The following is an 18,289-nucleotide window of genomic DNA, read 5'->3' as shown; positions in this document are numbered from 1 at the left end:
CCATGGTATTAGAATGGCACCTCTGTAGTATAAGACAAGCTTGATTATGATAGACTGCCCCCAGAATAATATGGGACCTTTAGTTGGGGTTGATGAGGGAACGGACAGTACACTCTGTATGAGTTATATGACAACAATGGAACTGTAGCATTATAGAGGGATGGATAAAGCAGTTAAGCATTATATAACATTTATATGGTAGGACTTAATAAATATAAGGGCGCAGCCTCGGCCGCTGGCAACGCCTGTACTGTAGAGAAATGAAACTCTGCATTCAAATTATTAAGCCTCTAAGTAAGTCCCGGTGGATACTAGTAGGAGTGTGGGAATAATGGATGTCTTTTATGAGTAGGTATTATTCCCAAATTCAACTGTAAGTGGAGACAAGTTACAAGGAAAGAAACCCCATGTAAATACTAAGAGAAACGGGGCCTCAAACCAGGAAAGACAAAACAGTGTAGAAAACGTTTGTACATACATAGTGGTGCCCAATGCTCAGTATAATAAGAATAATATGAGGAAAATACAGGTATATCTACAGTAAATACATCTAATTTAATAAAACAAATTATTAGGGTAGACACTATGCGGTTAGTGCGCCTGGATAGTTGGTGTTAATATTAATATGTACACTAGATCTATAACCTGACAAAACCTAAAACAAATAACAGTGAGTAACTTCCACCCCGATAATGTCTAAGATACCTGCTAGTATACACATAGGCCTTCTACTAAGGAAGGATTATTATGGGGGGTGGGGGGATAGGAGGTGGTAATTGTCATATGGTAAATAGATAAAACATCTGATTATCTTACGAGTGTGCCGAATAATTGTACCTGTAGGGAATTGCAGTTGAGATAACGTGTGCAACATCAGAATTCTCCTGTAGGTGTCCAACATGCCCATCCGTGCTCATTTTACAAAGTGAATTAAAATACGTGAGACATGCTAGTCATCCAACTATACCAATACTAATTTTTAGAAGTGTCATGCTGATAGTATAGTGCTCTATTTGTTGAACCTGGATGTATAATAACCATAGTGCTCCTCCAGTAGTTAAGTAGGGTGAGTAAAATACCGATGACAGCACCCAATGTAGTTAACCACTATTTGGTGCTAAAGGGTAGGGCATTGACCAGGCCATATGAGTTTAGAACAAAAGAGAAATAGGTGAGTATAAAAGTAGTTAAACCATTGAATAACTCCTCCCTAAGAACATAAATACACTAACTCCCGGATGTGGGCCCACCATCCAGGACCAGAAAATCAGATATGATTAACACCTAGGGAAAGGGAATTATAACAGCCTGTGTTGTGCTGTAGCTTATTTTTAATGTTAACAAATGACACCCTGCCTGGCATGTCTAAAACTGTAATGTAGGAACTTCCCCACATCACAATTCAACCATCAGGGCTATGCAAGAAAACCAACAGTGTATTACAGAAATGATGTCAGAGTACATGCCCTGAAAACTAACAGTTATAAAAATTAGGCACTGTGTGAACTCTATAAGTAACTACATATGTCAATTACCTTATTAAGCAAGATATTAAAGCATCTAAGGGAGCCAGATTGATATCGTTCTTAGGTTCAGGATTTCACTGGCATGCTGCTATCAGTTATCATATAGAGGGATGGAGAAATGATAGCTATGATAATCCAGTATAAACAAACTTATTATAGCATAGCACACATATTAGCAACACAAATATTACACAGGTGCCCTCAACCAGCCACACACTACTTTAAAACATTTATCTAGTTTAGCATTCAACATTTAGTATATTATATAGAAATACGATGTAATGCTTAGCCGAGATGCAACACTGTAGTAGCCGATTCAATTAACAGCAAGCAGTCATTCAAATAGATATCCAGGTCCATGGGTGAACTGAAGTATGAGGATCCTCGTTAGAATTGGCAAAAAGATATAGAAAAAAAACTGTTAAGCCATATTTGCACAGCTAAGATGGAATGTCCGCTTTTACACATGGACCCTCCAAGCAGATAATAGCCTGGATGAGGGAAATGCCATGGCGTAACATACCATAGGAGTAAGTCCTTTACCCCACACCAGAACGTAAAGCTGAAGGTAATCTTTGAGCCAGCCGGAACGAACATCTGCCAAAATCACCTTTCGTCTGGAAGGGCTCCAAATGCTGGACCAAGTGAGTGGTCAGGCCTTCCAAAACCTCGCTCGTGACATGTGAGTGATACAGCTTTATGCCGCTCCTCACGTAGATTCCTAATGCTGCTCCGTGTCTGAAGCCAGAACCATGCTCAGAAGGGCTCCCAGCAATAGAAGGGGTGGGGGATCTCAGTCGATCCAAAGATACAGCATCCACACCAGCTCTATGTGTATAGATGACTGCGGGTATGTAGTCCTGATCTGTATTGTGAGCTCCGCTTACCCGCAAAGCCTGGCTAGCCGGCATAGGGTCGTATGGTGGTGTGGTAAGGAGCTTAGGTAGAAGTGTTCCCAGGAGCCTGTAGGAGGCCTCAATATAGCCTAGAGCTATCTTCTCGTAGTCTGGTTGGGCCGCCATTTTTGCTTTTAGAGAGTTCTGGATTGAAGCTGATATATGTGCCGCAGCTGTTTCAGCAATTCAGTTTAGTCAGTGTGGTACAAATAGCAAGCCAGCCTGTAGATTATGCGAGCTGCTATTCCCGCTGAAACGATCACATATCTTCCATGATCTGCGTTGGCTGGTTCTGTCTGCGTGGTTGCGGTATTTAAGATTTAAGCTGGATTCGGCTGTGACATAAAAGTCCCCATAAGTGGTTAGCAGGGTATTGTGTGAGGAAAACTAGTAGGGCTCCACAAACAATCCGTAAAAAAAAAAGCATATCAACTTATATTTTTACCCCTGATATCCAGTTTTAGGGCCAGAGCTCTTGCAATATACGTCTGCTTGCTAAGGTAGTTGGCTCCGCCCCCCGCAATACGGTTATTTAACTGGCAGAAAAAGTAATGTGTACTAAACTAGTAGAAAATGCAAATTAAACTATACTTAACACATTTCAGTTTAATATGTATTTGCTGCAAACAGAATTTGTATCAGTTACAGGTGCTCCCCTGTTAAAGTAGAATCTCATAGGCGAGAATGAGTTTCTCTCTCTCTGGGAATTCCAGGTTCTGCCCTTTTTCTTAGAGAATTCAGTGAGTTCGGCCCTTGCAAAGTATGAACTATAAATTCTCTCCAAGCGGAATAATTTTTTAATCACTGGGCCCCAACAGAATTAAATTAAAAGGTTTAAAAAAAAATGCTCTCTCTGAAGAATCTATTTTGATTTCCATCTAACATAAGACAGCAACAGGCAAACGGTCAATAAAAAGATATGCAGCTGTGATATACGTCTAGCCTTTCCTTTGATGTGGATGAAGAGTACAAAGAAGCTTAAGTGCCTTTTCTGGAACAAAAATGATATCAAGTTTTGGCTAAATAAAATACAAGCACAAACATCTCTCCCTTAAAAGCATTTTCAAAGTACTCAGAAGACTGTCCAATCTTTTATTGGTCTCGGAAACATAGGTCCCAAAACAAGACTAATTGTATTTTCATATGTAGCGAACATAGTGCTGTAGCACCTTCACACCGTCTGCCAGTTGCAAGGCAGTGTATATTTCCATCTTACATAAAGCTGTGCATTATCACTAAAACAAGGATTGTATATGCACCCCATGGGAGCTGGAAGATGTAGCCATACCAGATAAAGTTTAAAAACCTCAAAGGGTCATAAAAGGGAAATAATAAAATGTAAGTAGTCATAGTTCTAGCCAGCTCCAATCCAATAATGAGTGACCTGGAGCTTAACACAGTCACTGAGCCAATCAGGGGCAGCATGTGTGTGTGTAGCTAGCTGCTAGTCAATATATATATATATATATATATATATATATATATATATATATATATATATATATATATATATATATATATATATATATATATATATATATATATATATATATATATATATATATATATATATATATATATATACACACACTATATATTTTTTATATATTTGCTAAAATAAAACACTGTAGAATTCTCCTATTGCTCCTTTATGTCAAATTAAAATTAGAATGACCGATTCTAAAAATCATCTTGCTTTATTGAAATTAGAACAGAGCTGAATAAACCTGTAGAGAAATTGCTCCTACTAAACTTTTACATACTTCTCTATATTAAGCCACACCTGGAGGTAACAACATCAGTATCATATGTGGCTCCTATTTTACAAATATATCAACTCCAGCACTATAAAAGTAAACAGGGGTACAATGTTAGTAGAGTAAGACAGGAAGCCATAGCATTAATAATTGAAAAAGAAAGATAATTCAAGCTTTAAATAGCACTTTGGTTCTCTTTCTGAAGTCACTGTTCACATGAAGGATGGACAAGGTAATTAAGAGACAGACACCCCAACCAAAGGCTTAAATACCTCCCCCACTTCCCTCATCCCCCAGTCATTCTGCCAAGGGAACAAGGAACAGTAGAAGAAATATAGTATAGAGGGTGCCAGAAGAATAAACAAAATGTAGGTCCGCCCAATGGAGAAAAATGGGCAGGAGCCATGGACTCTCCTCATACAGAAGGAAAGGAAATTATCTGGTAAGCATAATTTAGATTTTCCCTTCTTAATATGAAGAGAGTCCACGGTTTTATTCACTACTTGTGGGAAACATATACCCAAGCTCTAGAGGACACTGAATGAAAAACGGGAGGGTAAGAGGCAGACCCTTATTCTGAGGGCACCACAGCCTGCAAAATCTCTCTAACAAAAGCTGCTTCATCCGAAGTAAAAACGTCAAATTTTTAAAATAGGTATGTAAGGAGGACCAGGTAGCTGCCCTACAAATCTGCCCTATAGAAGCCTCATTCTTGAAGGCCCAAGATGAAGCCACAGCTCTAGTTGAATGAGCTGTAATCCTCTCAGGAGGCTTATGTCCCGCTGTCTCATATGCTAAGCGAATAATACTCCTCAACCAAAAAGATGAAAGGAAGTAGTAGAGGCCTTCTGCCCTCTACACGTCCCAGAATAGACAGCAAACAAAGATGAAGTCTGTCTAAAATCCTTTGTGGCTTGAAGATAGAATTTCAAAGCCTGAACCACATCCAAATTATGAAGAAACTGTTCCTTCGACGAAGAAGGATTAGGACACAAGGAAGGAACCACAATACCCTGATTGATGTTACAATCAGAAACGTCCTTATTAAGAAAACCCAACCCAGTACGAAGAACAGCCTTATCAGCATGAAAAACTAGGTAAGGAGGCTCACATTGCAAGGCCGCCATCTCAGACTGCGTGCCAGTATAAAAAGAACCTTCCAAGACAGTAATTTAATGTCAACCGAATGTATAGGCTCAAACAGAGCCCTCTGCAAAACTTGAAGAGCTAGATTTAAACTCCGAGGAGCGATAGATCTAAAAACAGGCCTAATTCTAGCCAGAGCCTGAACAAAAGACCGCACATCAGGAAGCTCAGGGAGCCGCTTGTGCAATAACACAGATATAGAGCCGAAATCTGTCCCTTTAGGGAACTAGCAGAAAGGCCCTTCTACATACCATCCTGGAGAAAAGAAAGAATCCTGGAAACCTTGACCTTATGCCAGGGGAATCCACGCTCTTCAAACCAGAATAAAGTAGGTACTCCACACCTTATGATAGATGCGACGAGTGAATGGCTTTCGAGCTTGAATGAGAGTATCAATCACTCTCAGAAAAAAACTTTCTTGGCTAGGACTAAGCGTTCAATCTCCACGCAGTCAGCCTCAGAGAATCTAGATTTTGAAGAACTAAAAGGACCCTGTTCCAGCAGATCCCTGTGACAAGATAACCTCCACAGAGGAGATGAAGACATCCCCACCAGGTACGCGAACCACATCCTTTGCGGCCACGATGGAGCAATTAGTATTGCGGGAGTTGCTCCTGCTTCATGAGGGAGAAGTGGTAATGGAAAAATGTAAACTAGGCTGAACCTCCAAGGCACTGCCTGAGGATCCATGGACCGTGACCCGTATCTGGGTAGCTTGGTATGGAGTCAGAACGCCATGAGATCTATCTCCAGCGTCCCCCATCTGTTGCAAATCTCCGCAAACACCTTGGGATGGAGAGACCATTCCCCCGGATGAAAGGATTGTCTGCTGAAAAAAAATCTGCTTCTGTCAGGGTGCCAGGAATCAGACAGACGAGAAGTGCAAAAATAATCACACCTTTATTAATAGCAAAAAATAATAAAAAGTCCAAAGTCAAATAAGCCAGAGCTGGTAGTCAGACGAGCCGAGTCAGGAGCCAAAGCGAGTAGTCAGACGAGCCAGAATTAGGAACAAGGAGAACAGCAGAGTCAGGAACAAGCCAGGGATCAGGAACCAGGAGGGACGTGAGACAGCCAGGTAATACACATGAGCTCTCACAAACAGGTCTGAGACAATGCAAGGGCAAAGCATACTGAACAGAGGCCCTTTAACCCCTTAATGACAAGTGACGTACCAGGTACGTCCTGCAAAAACTTGCAGTTAGTGACAATGGACGTACCTGGTACGTCACTTGTCTAAGAGAGTGCTGGAAGCGATCGCAATCGCTTCCAGCAGCTCTCAGGGTATTGCAGTGATGCCTCGATATTGAGGCATCCTGCAATACCCTTAGAAAGCATCCGATGCAGAGAGAGCCACTCTGTGGCCCTCTCTGCACCGGTAGCGATGCGGCCGGTTCGTTGGTGGGTGGGAGCGCAACTGGGAGGCGGGTGGGCGGCCCATCGCTACCCGGCATCCGGCTCCTGTTAGTGCAATGTGCACGCCGGGTGCCGGGAGCGTGCGGGGGCGCGCGTGCGCGTGCGCGGGGGCGCGCGCACGCCCGCGATCACCTACTGACACCAATGACACCAATGAGTGGGAAGAGGGGGGGAAATACTGACACTGACACCAATGAGTGGGAAGAGGGGGGGAAATATATATATATATGAGGATCTGGGAGGGGGAGGGGGTTGGGGTATTGTGGGGGGCTGCTACACTACAGAAAAAAATAAATTAGTAATAAAAAATAATTAAAAACACTTTTTTGGGGGGCAAATTGGGTACTGGCAGACAGCTGCCAGTACCCAAGATGGCGGCAATTAGGTAGGGGAGAGGGTTAGATTGCTGGGGGGGGGGGGATCATGGAGGTTGGGGCTAAGGCAGGAGTCCATCACAGCTAAAACATTTTATTTTTTTTTATTAAAAAAAATAAAAACTACTTTTATTTAGTACTGGCAGACTTTCTGCCAGTACTTAAGATGGCGGGGACAATTGTGGGGTGGGGGAGGGAAGAGAACTGTTTGGGAGGGATCAGGGGGTGGGATGTGTCAGGTGGGAGGCTGATCTCTACCCTAAAGCTAAAATTAACCCTGCAAGCTCCCTACAAGCTACCTAATTTAACCCCTTAACTGCTGGGCATAATTTACGTGTGGTGCGCAGCAGCATTTAGCGGCCTTCTACTTACCAAAAAGCAACCACAAAGCCATATAAGTCTGCTATTTCTGAACAAAGGGGATCCCAAAGAAGCATTTACAACCATTTGTGCCTTAATTGCAGAAGCTGTTTGTAAATAATTTCAGTGGGAAACCTAAAGTTTGTGACAAAATTTGTGAAAAAGTGAACTTTTTTTTTATTTGATGACATTTGGCGGTGAAATGGTGGCATGAAATATACCAAAATGGGCCTAGATCAATACTTTGGGTTGTCTTCTAAAAAAAAATATATACATGTCAAGGGATATTCAGGTATTCCTGACAGATATCAGGGTTCCAATGTAACTAGCGCTAATTTTGAAAAAAAGTTGTTTGGAAATAGCAAAGTGCTACATGTATTTATGGCCCTATAACTTGCAAAAAAAGTAAAGAACATGTAAACATTGGGTATTTCTAAACTCAGGACAAAATTTAGAAACTATTTAGCATAGGTGTTTTTTGGTGATTGTAGATGTGTAACAGATTTTGGGGGTCAAAGTTAGAAAAAGTGTGTTTTTTTCAATTTTTTCCTCATATTTTATATTTTTTTTTATAGGAAATTATAAGATATGATGAAAATAATGGTATCCTTAGAAAGTCCATTTAATGGCGAGAAAAACGGTATATAATATGTATGGGTACAGTAAATGAGTAAGAGGAAAATTACAGCTAAACACAAACACTGCAGAAATGTAAAAATAGCCATTGTCATTAAGGGTAAGAAAATTGAAAAATGGTCCGGTCATTAAGGGGTTAAATAATAAGTGATGACATCACAATTCTGAGACTGCATCCTGTCTCACACAGATGATGTATACCAGTCTGGCCATAAAAGGAAGTGCAGGAAATGAGCATCACCACACAGTATGCACCAGAGTCAGAGAGGTGAGTAAAATGGCTGCCAGCAGCACATGGCAAACAGAGCAGGGAAAAACCCTGACACCTTCCCAGTTGTCCACACCCGGAATTTGGATAGCTGACAGCGAGCAGTTGTGGGCCTCCGCCCATTCCAGAATCAGAGATACTTCCCTCATTGCTAGGGAGCTCCTCGTTCCCCACTGATGGTTGATGTAAGCCACCGAGGTTATGTTGTCTCATTGGAATCTGATAAACTTGGACAAACCCAGAAGAGGCCAAGCTTTCAGAGGTTCAGGAGAAGAGATTTCTCCCGGGTCCTTGTGGATTGGAACGTGAAGGTAGGCATCCTTCAAGTCTATTGTAGTCATGAACTATCCTTCCTGAACTAAGGGCAGAATGGACCTTATCGTCTCCATCTTGAACGATGGGACCGACATGAACTTGTTTAAGCACTTTAGGTACAGAATCAGGTGAAAAGTTGCTTCCTTCTTTGGGACCACAAAAAGGTTTGAGTAATATCCCAGACCTCTTTCTGCTATAGGTACCGGTACAATTACTCCCAGGGAGGAGAGATCCCTCACGCACCCTAGAAAGGCCTCTCGTTTTTCGGGCCTTGAAGACAGGTTTGACAAGAAGAAGCTGCCTCTGGGTGGATGAGATCTGAAACCTATCCTGTACCCCTGAGCAATGACCTCCAGGAGCCAAGGGTCTAGCACGTCCCCCAGCCAAGCCTCCAAAATGAGATAGTCTGCCCCCCACACAATCCAGAGATGGATCGGGCCGCCCCATCATGCTGACTGACTCGGCAGGCTTCTTGCTCTGCTTGGATTTATTCCAAGACTGAGTCTGTCTCCAAGTTCCCTTGGGCTGATCAGGCTTCACGGAGGGCTGTTGCCGTTGGGATTTATCCGTACAAAAATGGACAAAAATTAGGACCTTGCCCCTTATGTTTGTTCTTATCTTGCGGTAAAAAGGCAACCTTGCCTCCAGTCACTGTGGATATGATTGAGTCCAGGCCTGGACCAAAAAGAATCTTCCCCTTAAATGGCAGGGAAAGAAGTCTAGATTTTTAAGTCATATCATCAGATCAAGACTTCAGCCAGAGTGCCCTACATGCTAGCATTGAAAAACCTGACGCCTTGGCATTCAGGCAAATAATCTGCATGTTTGCATCACAAATAAAAGAATTAGCCACCCTCAAGGCCTTAATTTTTTCCTAGATCGTGTCAAGGGGACCTTCCACCTTGATCAACTCAGATAAAGAGTCGCACCAATAGGTAGCGGCTCCAGCCACCGCCGCTGCCAGTTGAAATAAATATCCTGTGATCTGAAACATCTTTCTCAACAGTTTTTAGCTTCTTTTCAATGGGCTCTTTAAACGAGGAACTATTCTCAAGCGGGATAGTAGTGCATTTAGCAAGTATGGAGATAGCACCATCTACCTTAGGGACGGAACCACACAACTCCTATTGAGAGTCCGGAACCAGGAATAATTTCTTAAAGGAAGAAGGGGAAAAAGAAGAACTGAGTCTTTCCAATTCATTCTTAATATTTGCCATCTTTACAGGAACCGAGAAAGTCTGTGGTACGACCCTGTCCTCGTAAACCTTATATAATTTAGGAATACAAGGTTCCTTAGGTAATTTTAGTTCTGGAACCTCTAAAGTAGCCAAAACTTCCTTTAACAGAAAGCTCAAGTGTTAAATCCTAAATCTAAAGTCTGGTTCCTCAGCAGCTGGAGGCTTAGAGGCAGCAGATTACGACCCAGGAAGAGCATCCTCCGAAGTATCAGAGGCATCATCGGATAATCTTGTATCAGATAAATCCAATAAGTTAGTAGATGACCCCTGGGAAGGATAGCAATATTTGACCTTTCGCTTGCGTTTAGCTGGGCGAGGTAAAGAACTGAAGGCTGCAGACACTGCAATTTGTAGCTGTTCAGTAAAGTCTGGCGGTAAGAGGGCCCCTCCAGAAGGAGGATTAGTAGTGCAATGGGAAGCTGCATGTGCAATAGGAGATGACAGCAGGGAACGCACCTCACGGGACGGATACTCCTCTGAGGTGGACAGCTCAGTGGTACTAAACATATTTGTTTTCTTAGATATCAAGGCATGTGGAATACCGTAGCCTCCTCACAATATGGACAGGTATTAAATTTAGGTAGAGAGGGAGTACACTCTAATGTATCCGAGTCCTCCATAGCTTGCGCTTGTAAGATAGACTATAGAAAAAGATAAATGGCACCTTTATACCCCCAATGGCTGGGGGACTCACCACCTCCTATGACCCAGGCCCCACAGAGAAACTGCTTGGTCTCCGGTAAACCGTACGGTCAGGAAAAGAGGAAGTCAGTGTCACCATACCCGGTCACGTGGTGCACCATGCAGGAGTCAGGACCGCCCCTTCTACAGGAAAAAGCATGCCAAACTTAACAGGTTGCACAGCTAATCAAAAACAAAAGTAAAAACCTGTACGTTCCAACATCTGTCTGAGCCTCATATCTCACATGTCGCATCATCATAAAGTAAAGTAAATTATGCAATAAATCCCCCCTGTTCAATAATCCCCTTTCCGGAGATATTAACCCTTAATCCAAACAGATAAAAGGAGTCACACCGTGACCCCGTCTTCTTGCGTTATCATATGTGTATAAAATGAAACGATCTTACCAGAATCTCTGCCATGGGACAGGCACACAGCCTTTCTCTCGTTTGACAGTCTTGAAGCATCGCTCCTGACATGGACTTGAGTGATAGAAGCAGGCAGTGAAACTAGTCAACACTGATATTTTAGGAGCTGTTAATACGAGTCTGGATGGGTTCGCAGAAAGACTCTCCCTGCCTCTCCAGACTATAACATTCGCCAATGCTCTCACAGAGGCTGACAAGACTACTTAAAACTCCAGTCCAATTCCGAAGGGTACTACCCTCCATAAGAAACTACTCCGTATCTTCTGATACTTCTCTGCCAACCTCCTGTGACGAAAGGCAAAGAATGACTGGGATACGAGGGAAGTCGAGGAGGTATTTAAGCCTTTGGCTGGGGTGTCTTTGCCTCCTCCTGGTAGCCATGTTCTGTATTTCCCACAAGTAATGAGTGAAGCCGTGGACTCTCCTCATATTAAGAAGGAAATACTATTAAAAACAAGGGCACATTCATTAAACTTTACTTTTTTTTTTTTTAAATACTTACCTTTTCTTTAGCAAACCCGGACTGGCGATCCCCCGCCCACTTCTCATGCTGTACTTAGCACAGCAATGACGAAACCGGCTTCCTCCAATCACAGCGTGGCCTCACCAGATGGACGCTCTGGGGTGCACGCCATTATTGGAGGAAGTCGGGTTTTGTTATTGCTGAAATAAGTACAGAGGAGCAGCGGGTGGAGGATCGCCGGTCTGGATTTGCTAAAGAAGAATTTAAGTATTTTTATTTATTTTTTTAAACGGTGGGCAAACTTTTGTAAGGCAAGGGCTACCTTACCTCTAATTTTATTCCAAGTGACGTGGTCACCAAACCAAAAAAAAAAAAAAAAAAAACCCCAACTCACCAGTCTTGATAAAAATAGTTACAATAATGTATTTATTAAAAAAAACCCACAAAGAATAGTCCAGCACACACTGTATTTTTGCTACAAATAGGAGCTGCTGGTTGCAAATTGTAGTTTTGCTACAAATAGGAGCCGCTGGCTGCAAATTGTATAATATGGTAATTGACAGTTGCAGGCATTTTTTTTTAATCAATTTTAGAAATTTCTATAGCTACACGGTCAACAGTGGAGCAGAGAACACTGCTACATTTCCTCTTTAAGCCTCTTGTTATTGGATATTTGTACTCCTATTTCAGAATGCGACAAAGAAACTTAAAGTGCCAGTAAACCTAAAAAATAATGTTATATAATTCTGCACATAGGTTGTATAAAACAGTTAATATAACATAGTGCAGAATTATATAACATATTAAAAAAAAGCAGCAGCTTTATACAACCTAATCTGACTTTTTTTTTATAAAAAAAAAAAAAAAAAAAAAAGAAAAAAAAGAGACTTTCAGACCCGCTCTCTGTGCTCTTCTGAGCTGGTCTGTTTTTATCACAGAGCGCATCTGGCTAAAAACAGACCCGCTCAGAAGAGCACAGAGAGCGGGTCTGAAAAACAGTCTTTTTTTTATAAAAAGTCACAGGGAATATTAAGTTGTATAAAGCTAACGCTAAAATAATGTTATATAATTCTGCACTATGTGCAGAATTATATAACATTATTTTTTAGGTTTATTGGCACTCTAAGTACCCAGATTTCACTTTTTGTGGCACTGACGCGGTTACACTTTGTAATACTGTATGCCCTGTGTTTATATAAGGGAACATGTATATGTATACAACAACATTTGCACAACTGTGTACCAAAAAAAACAAAAACAAAAAACCTGCAGTAAAAATAACCATCCTTAGGTATTACCAACATGATCTGTCATCTAGCAGCAAGTGAAACATGACAATATAGCTGGCATTTGTTCATGCAAGGTTCACATATATTTGCTAACTCATTAGTGAAAATGATTTGCCTGGAAACATCAAAGGAATGCAGTTTTGGGATGACAATCAAATAAACGTGTCAGGTTAGTATACAATGAATAAAGGATTCATTACAAAAGAACTGCAGTTTACAAATGTCAGTAAAAGGTTTACTTTTACATGTCTTGTCTGGGAACTACAAATAAATGTAAAGACATATCTGACCTAGAGAGAATGCTATGGATAAAAATGTAACATACCTTTATGTTGCTATTGCAATAGCAAAGTTGTTGCTAATCTGGGAACATAGACGCTGACTGGCGTGAACGTGTGTAAGAGCCAATCAAGTGCACACACAGCAGCCACAAGCCAGTTCCCACTATGGCCCTGGAACCCTATACAGAAGCCACCAAAAAGGGCATCTTAAAGGTCCTGAAGTAAAGCCATGCTACATTTCTACAGAAAACCAATACAATGTTCAAAGCATTGTACAATACCACACCAACAATTTGAGTACAGGTATACCTCACTTTACAGCGCTTTGTGAAGCTGAAGTTCAACCTCCAAGGATTTTGAAACAGTGCTGTAGTCATCGTGAGATTGCGAGAAAAGTGACTGGCACCATTTTGTTATGCTTAGTTCACTCTGTGTACAGCATTACAGTGCAATCTGTCTCAGTGTTATAGTCTGGCAAATTTTACTACAGTAATTGTCACTATTTTACAGGTACAGTATTTATTGAATACTGTGCTGTGCTAGTTTTAAACTAAACGTAGCACTATTGCACCCCTAATATAGGTTAGTTCAAACATGTTTTCAAGTCTTTAAAAGGGCCATTAAACCCAAAAAAATTCTTTCACGATTCAGATAGAGCATACAATTTTAAACAACATTCCAATTTACTTCTATTATCTGATTTGGTGCAATCTTTAGATATCATTTGTTAAAGAAATAGCAATGCACATTGGTGAGCCAATCACGAGGCATCTATGTGCAGCCACCAATCAGAAGCTACTTAGCCTATCTAGATATGCTTTTCAGGAAAGAATACCAAGAGAATGAAGAAAATTAGATAATATAAGTAAATTAGAAAGTTGTTTAAAAATGGTATTCTCTATCTGAATCATGAAAGAAAAAAATTTGGGTTTAATGTCCCTTTAAAACACACTGGCAAGTGAAAAGAAAGCTAAAACTGCCTTGTTTCACTTTAAGGCGGTTTTCACTTTACAGCGGGGCTCCGGTCCCTAACCCGCTGTATGAGCGGGGTATACCTGTATCTGCAAATAAGGTGTAATATCAAACATTACCAATCATCCTATAAATCAGGCCATCTAATCTAGTTTGTTGTAAATCTTGGCTCAAGTTGCATTTAACCCCCCCCCCCCCCCAAAAAAAAGTGTATGTAACTACCAATCACCAACTGTATCATGCTTCAGAACCGCAGCAATAGAGACTAGTGCATTTTTTTATTTTATTATTTAAATGTTCCTTGAAAACATAGTACAAAGATAAGCAACTGAAACAAAAACAGCATATAGAAAAGATCAGTTTCCATTTTACGTCTAATATCAAAATTTGCTTAATTCTCTTGGTATCCTTTGATGAAGGAGCAGCAATACCCTGCTGGGAGCTAGCTGAACAAATCTAGTATGTCAATGATAAGATATATAGCCACCAATCAGCAGCAAGCTCCCAGTAGAGCATTGCTGCGTCCAAGTCTACTTAGGAATACTTTTTAATAAAGAATAAAAGATCAAAGCAAATTAGACAAGTAAATTGTGCAGTTTTAAACAACCTTCCAATCTATATTGAAGAATATTTTAAAACGCATAACTGTATTACAGATAATCAGTCCTTATTAGCCAGATAGAGGAGTACCTAAAAATCTGCCACACACATGCATTTCCAGCTTGTTTTAATAGAAGTTCATATAGTTATAGCCAAATTATTTTTACAGGGAAAAGTCAACTTTTTTTGTTGCTTTCATGTGCACGACAGAAACGTTGAGTTGAATGTCGGTGAATAAAATGCTGCGTACTTAAAAGTGAATTGCCAGACTCAAATACTAACATCTAATAAATGCATTAACTATTAACAAAACTGTATAAAATGTGAGGTACCAAGGACTCCAATATAAGCAAACAATACACTTAAACGTTTAGAGCCAAAAAGAGATTAATTGCTTCTGGCTCAGCTTTTGGCTTATTCTATGGATATATAACCTCCTTTACCCGGTATATAAAAACCTGTCACTGGCTCCTAAGTTTCATATAAAAATGTGTCAAACTCTGATTAGACCACAGAATCATAGGCCAGCAATAGCAATACATCCTCAAGAACAAAAGGTTCACATGATCCAAGGCTTATTTTACACTGAGATGCAATGGTAGAACAAAAGCCCGATAAACCATAGCTTACAATATTGCTCACCCACCAGCAACAAAATAAAAACCATGAGAAAACATAACTTAGGTTAACAAAAGTCCAACATCTAAGACAAACATTTGCTCTATCAGACCTTTCTGGTACAATGACGAAAAATCATCTACCTGTAATCTTATGATTGCCATGGGACAATCTTGAAAACAGATATGGCCATTGTTTCTATAAGAAGAAGAAAAAAAAAATGTTCTTCAAATGTTCTAAAATTATGTATGGCACATTACTGTAAATTGAATGGGCGCATAACTTACAAGGCAAACTGCGTAATTAGGCTAAAACAGGCAGGAGGGGGAAGTGATATGGGAGACCGACACCAATCACACCCCCAGCCCCCATGACTTAGTAAGAAATGAATCAGGTTTCACCAAGCAGTTGGCACACACCATGCCCCACCCCAGCTGCAAAAATGTATTTTATGCACACTCACTGGCCACACTCCTCCCATCACTAAGAACAGACACTGGGCCATGCACAGTGATAGGAAGGGCTACAATGATCTAACAGGGCCACAACAAGGTACCAGACACAGCAACGGGGAGATATGTGACACGTGCAGCAATATGCATGCATATAATAAGAATTTGAGGGGCGTACGTAAAACATACAATAGGTATTAAACAAGTCAATCTTTTATCCATTTTGGTTGATATAGAGCTCACTACAAGAATGTGATGAAGGGGTTAAAATGAAGGCAGATTTGAGGCAGTTACTTCCCCTTTCTCTACATCAGCTCAACAAGGGTGTCGTAGCAACCAGCTGAGGTGGTCACATGGAACTGGGGTGAGCCCAAGATGACATTCAAGAGCAACAATGTACCTTTGCACTTAGATGATACTAATTATGGAATTGTCTCATAATGATACAACCAAAAAAAGTTAAAAAAAAATATATATATATATATACAAAAAATGACAACTGGTAATGATGTTTATCAATATGATCTGTTTAAATATGTGCTAGAATTTATAGAGTAACGAAAAATGATTTTGTATTATTGACCCCTTGTTCTGCACCACTGTTAATACCTAATATGGGGCGGTTCTACGCTTTAAAATGATAGGAGGTTCTTTAAAATAAACAAAAAAGCAGTTATAAGGTTTCCATAGGATGGTACTGGGGGCATCAGTTCCCTCGTACCTATTCCTGCTTTTCTCATTTAAATGTCCCTTTCGTCATTTCCCAGTCCTGGATAAGAACCCATGCAAGAGGGGGCTGTCTTGCAACTACAAGGCTAAACGCAAGCATTAGGGGGTACTGCAATAATGACAGAAGGGGACATTTGCTAACCCCACAAAAGCGAATGGATCTATAGTATCATATGAGAAACAGGAGTATAAAATAAATGGGGTGCAAGTTTACGTAACAGAGATGAGGTGACCTTGTGGGTGACAGGGAGTTGGGGCGCTGCACTTACCCGCGGAACCGGAGGACCCTCTGCGTGGCACAACCGGCCTCACCTCCTCTTCCACGGGCGCACTGGGTACGACAGGTTCATATGTTCGCCAACTGATGCTGCTGGGCTGCTCTTCCTCCGGTGATGGTTCTAGGCTATCTGTCCAGCTTTTATCATCCTCATCTACATCATTCTCGTGGGGCGGAAAAGAGACCTTGAATGGCGGGTGGCCGAACTCGCCGGCTCCTTTGGTCAAGTCCAGCACATCTAGATCCTCCAAGGTCTTCTTATCGAGCTCTGGGTATTCTTCGGGTGTGTCAGGATCATCGTGTCTGAAACCGGTGGATGTTACTATCGGGGACTGATGATCCATGCTGGATACAGGGAAGGGGCTGTAACCGGCAGAAATTGGACAGTGAGACCTGTGAGTGATGCCGGCTGGGACACTAGTGCGCCACCCGTCTGAGCGGCCGGGATGGGAGGAGGCAGCGGTAACAATACAGACACTGCGCCACGCCCTGGTGACTCAGACCCTGCCAGGAGAGGTAGCAATCATGGCCGTCCGGGATGTAAGCAGCCAGCCACAGTAAGATGCGAGATCACATCTATTGATTGACATGTAAAAGCAACCAATAGATGTCTCGTTAACGTACTGTAGGCGGGGCATACAAATATTATCTACCAATCCTTAAAACAGCCACCGGCATCTGGACAGAAGTGGGCAGTTTCCAAGGCAACCATCATAGGCCTCACTGCCACTGAATGACATGTGACAAACCCAGTTGCAGTACAGATAGACAGATATTCCACAGACGGGTGTGCTGTGGTAAGAGAGTATTTAAGTGATATTGTTTGAGATTTTGCTGTTGTGCGTTGTCACTCAAGTAACCATTTTCCCGCCAATAAGAGGCATACTTACTAAGATTGGTAAGTGCTCTCACTAATGAAAGCGTAAAGTAGGTGGGCTAGATGATCTTACTAGCCAATCAGAATGCAGCTTCCCCTGGACGCGCTTGGTTACTAAGCTGTGTTATTCCACTCCTGACAGAGAGTGATGGTATAAAAAAAAACGTTGTTTGTCGAGTCATGGTTGATGGAATCAGAGATTCAGAAAACCCATGATATTTTCGTTAGGTGGAATGTGATGGTGTAATTGGTCTCAGGGCCATTAAACACTAAATAAATGCTAGATAGAATGATGCATTCAAAGAAAAGGTTAGTCTGAAAATAACATGTAGATGTATTTTGTAAAGTTGCATTAGTTGCTTAAATATGAACAAAATAAGTGCAAACTTTAGTGTCTATAAAGCAATGAGCACTGCCATGTTGTAACTTAGGTTTCTTTCTCTGCTGTGCACTAATACGTCACTAGATGGTGCAGCCAATGGCTGTGTGGAATATAAGCGTTCTGAAATTCCATTCCTAACATGAACTGAAAAACCCTCAATTTTAGAATGGAATTACAGGAAACAGGGACAAAATAAATAATGGCAGTATATTGTAGAGATTGTTTTATATATACATTTTATAATTTTATACAGTATTACCATCTGAAAGTGTTTAATGTCCATTTAAACTTTTAGATCCAGCATATA

General features: G+C 41.1%; 1 protein-coding gene across 1 annotated transcript in view; it reads right to left on the bottom strand.

Moving 5' to 3' along the window:
* Positions 1-17,244, bottom strand: part of RTN4 (reticulon 4) — a 179,563-nt gene extending 162,319 nt beyond the window's left edge. The window contains exon 1 of the mRNA XM_053712196.1: positions 16,716-17,244. Within this exon, the coding sequence (XP_053568171.1) occupies positions 16,716-17,067 (352 nt within the window). The 5' untranslated portion in view covers positions 17,068-17,244. The remainder of the gene's footprint in view (positions 1-16,715) is intronic.
* Between the last annotated feature and the right edge of the window lie 1,045 nt (positions 17,245-18,289).

This window comes from Bombina bombina, chromosome 4 (assembly GCF_027579735.1).
Source record: "Bombina bombina isolate aBomBom1 chromosome 4, aBomBom1.pri, whole genome shotgun sequence".
Lineage (NCBI taxonomy): Eukaryota > Metazoa > Chordata > Amphibia > Anura > Bombinatoridae > Bombina > Bombina bombina.
The sequence above is the reverse complement of the archived record's forward strand: the minus strand, read 5'-3'. Positions and strand labels throughout refer to the sequence as shown.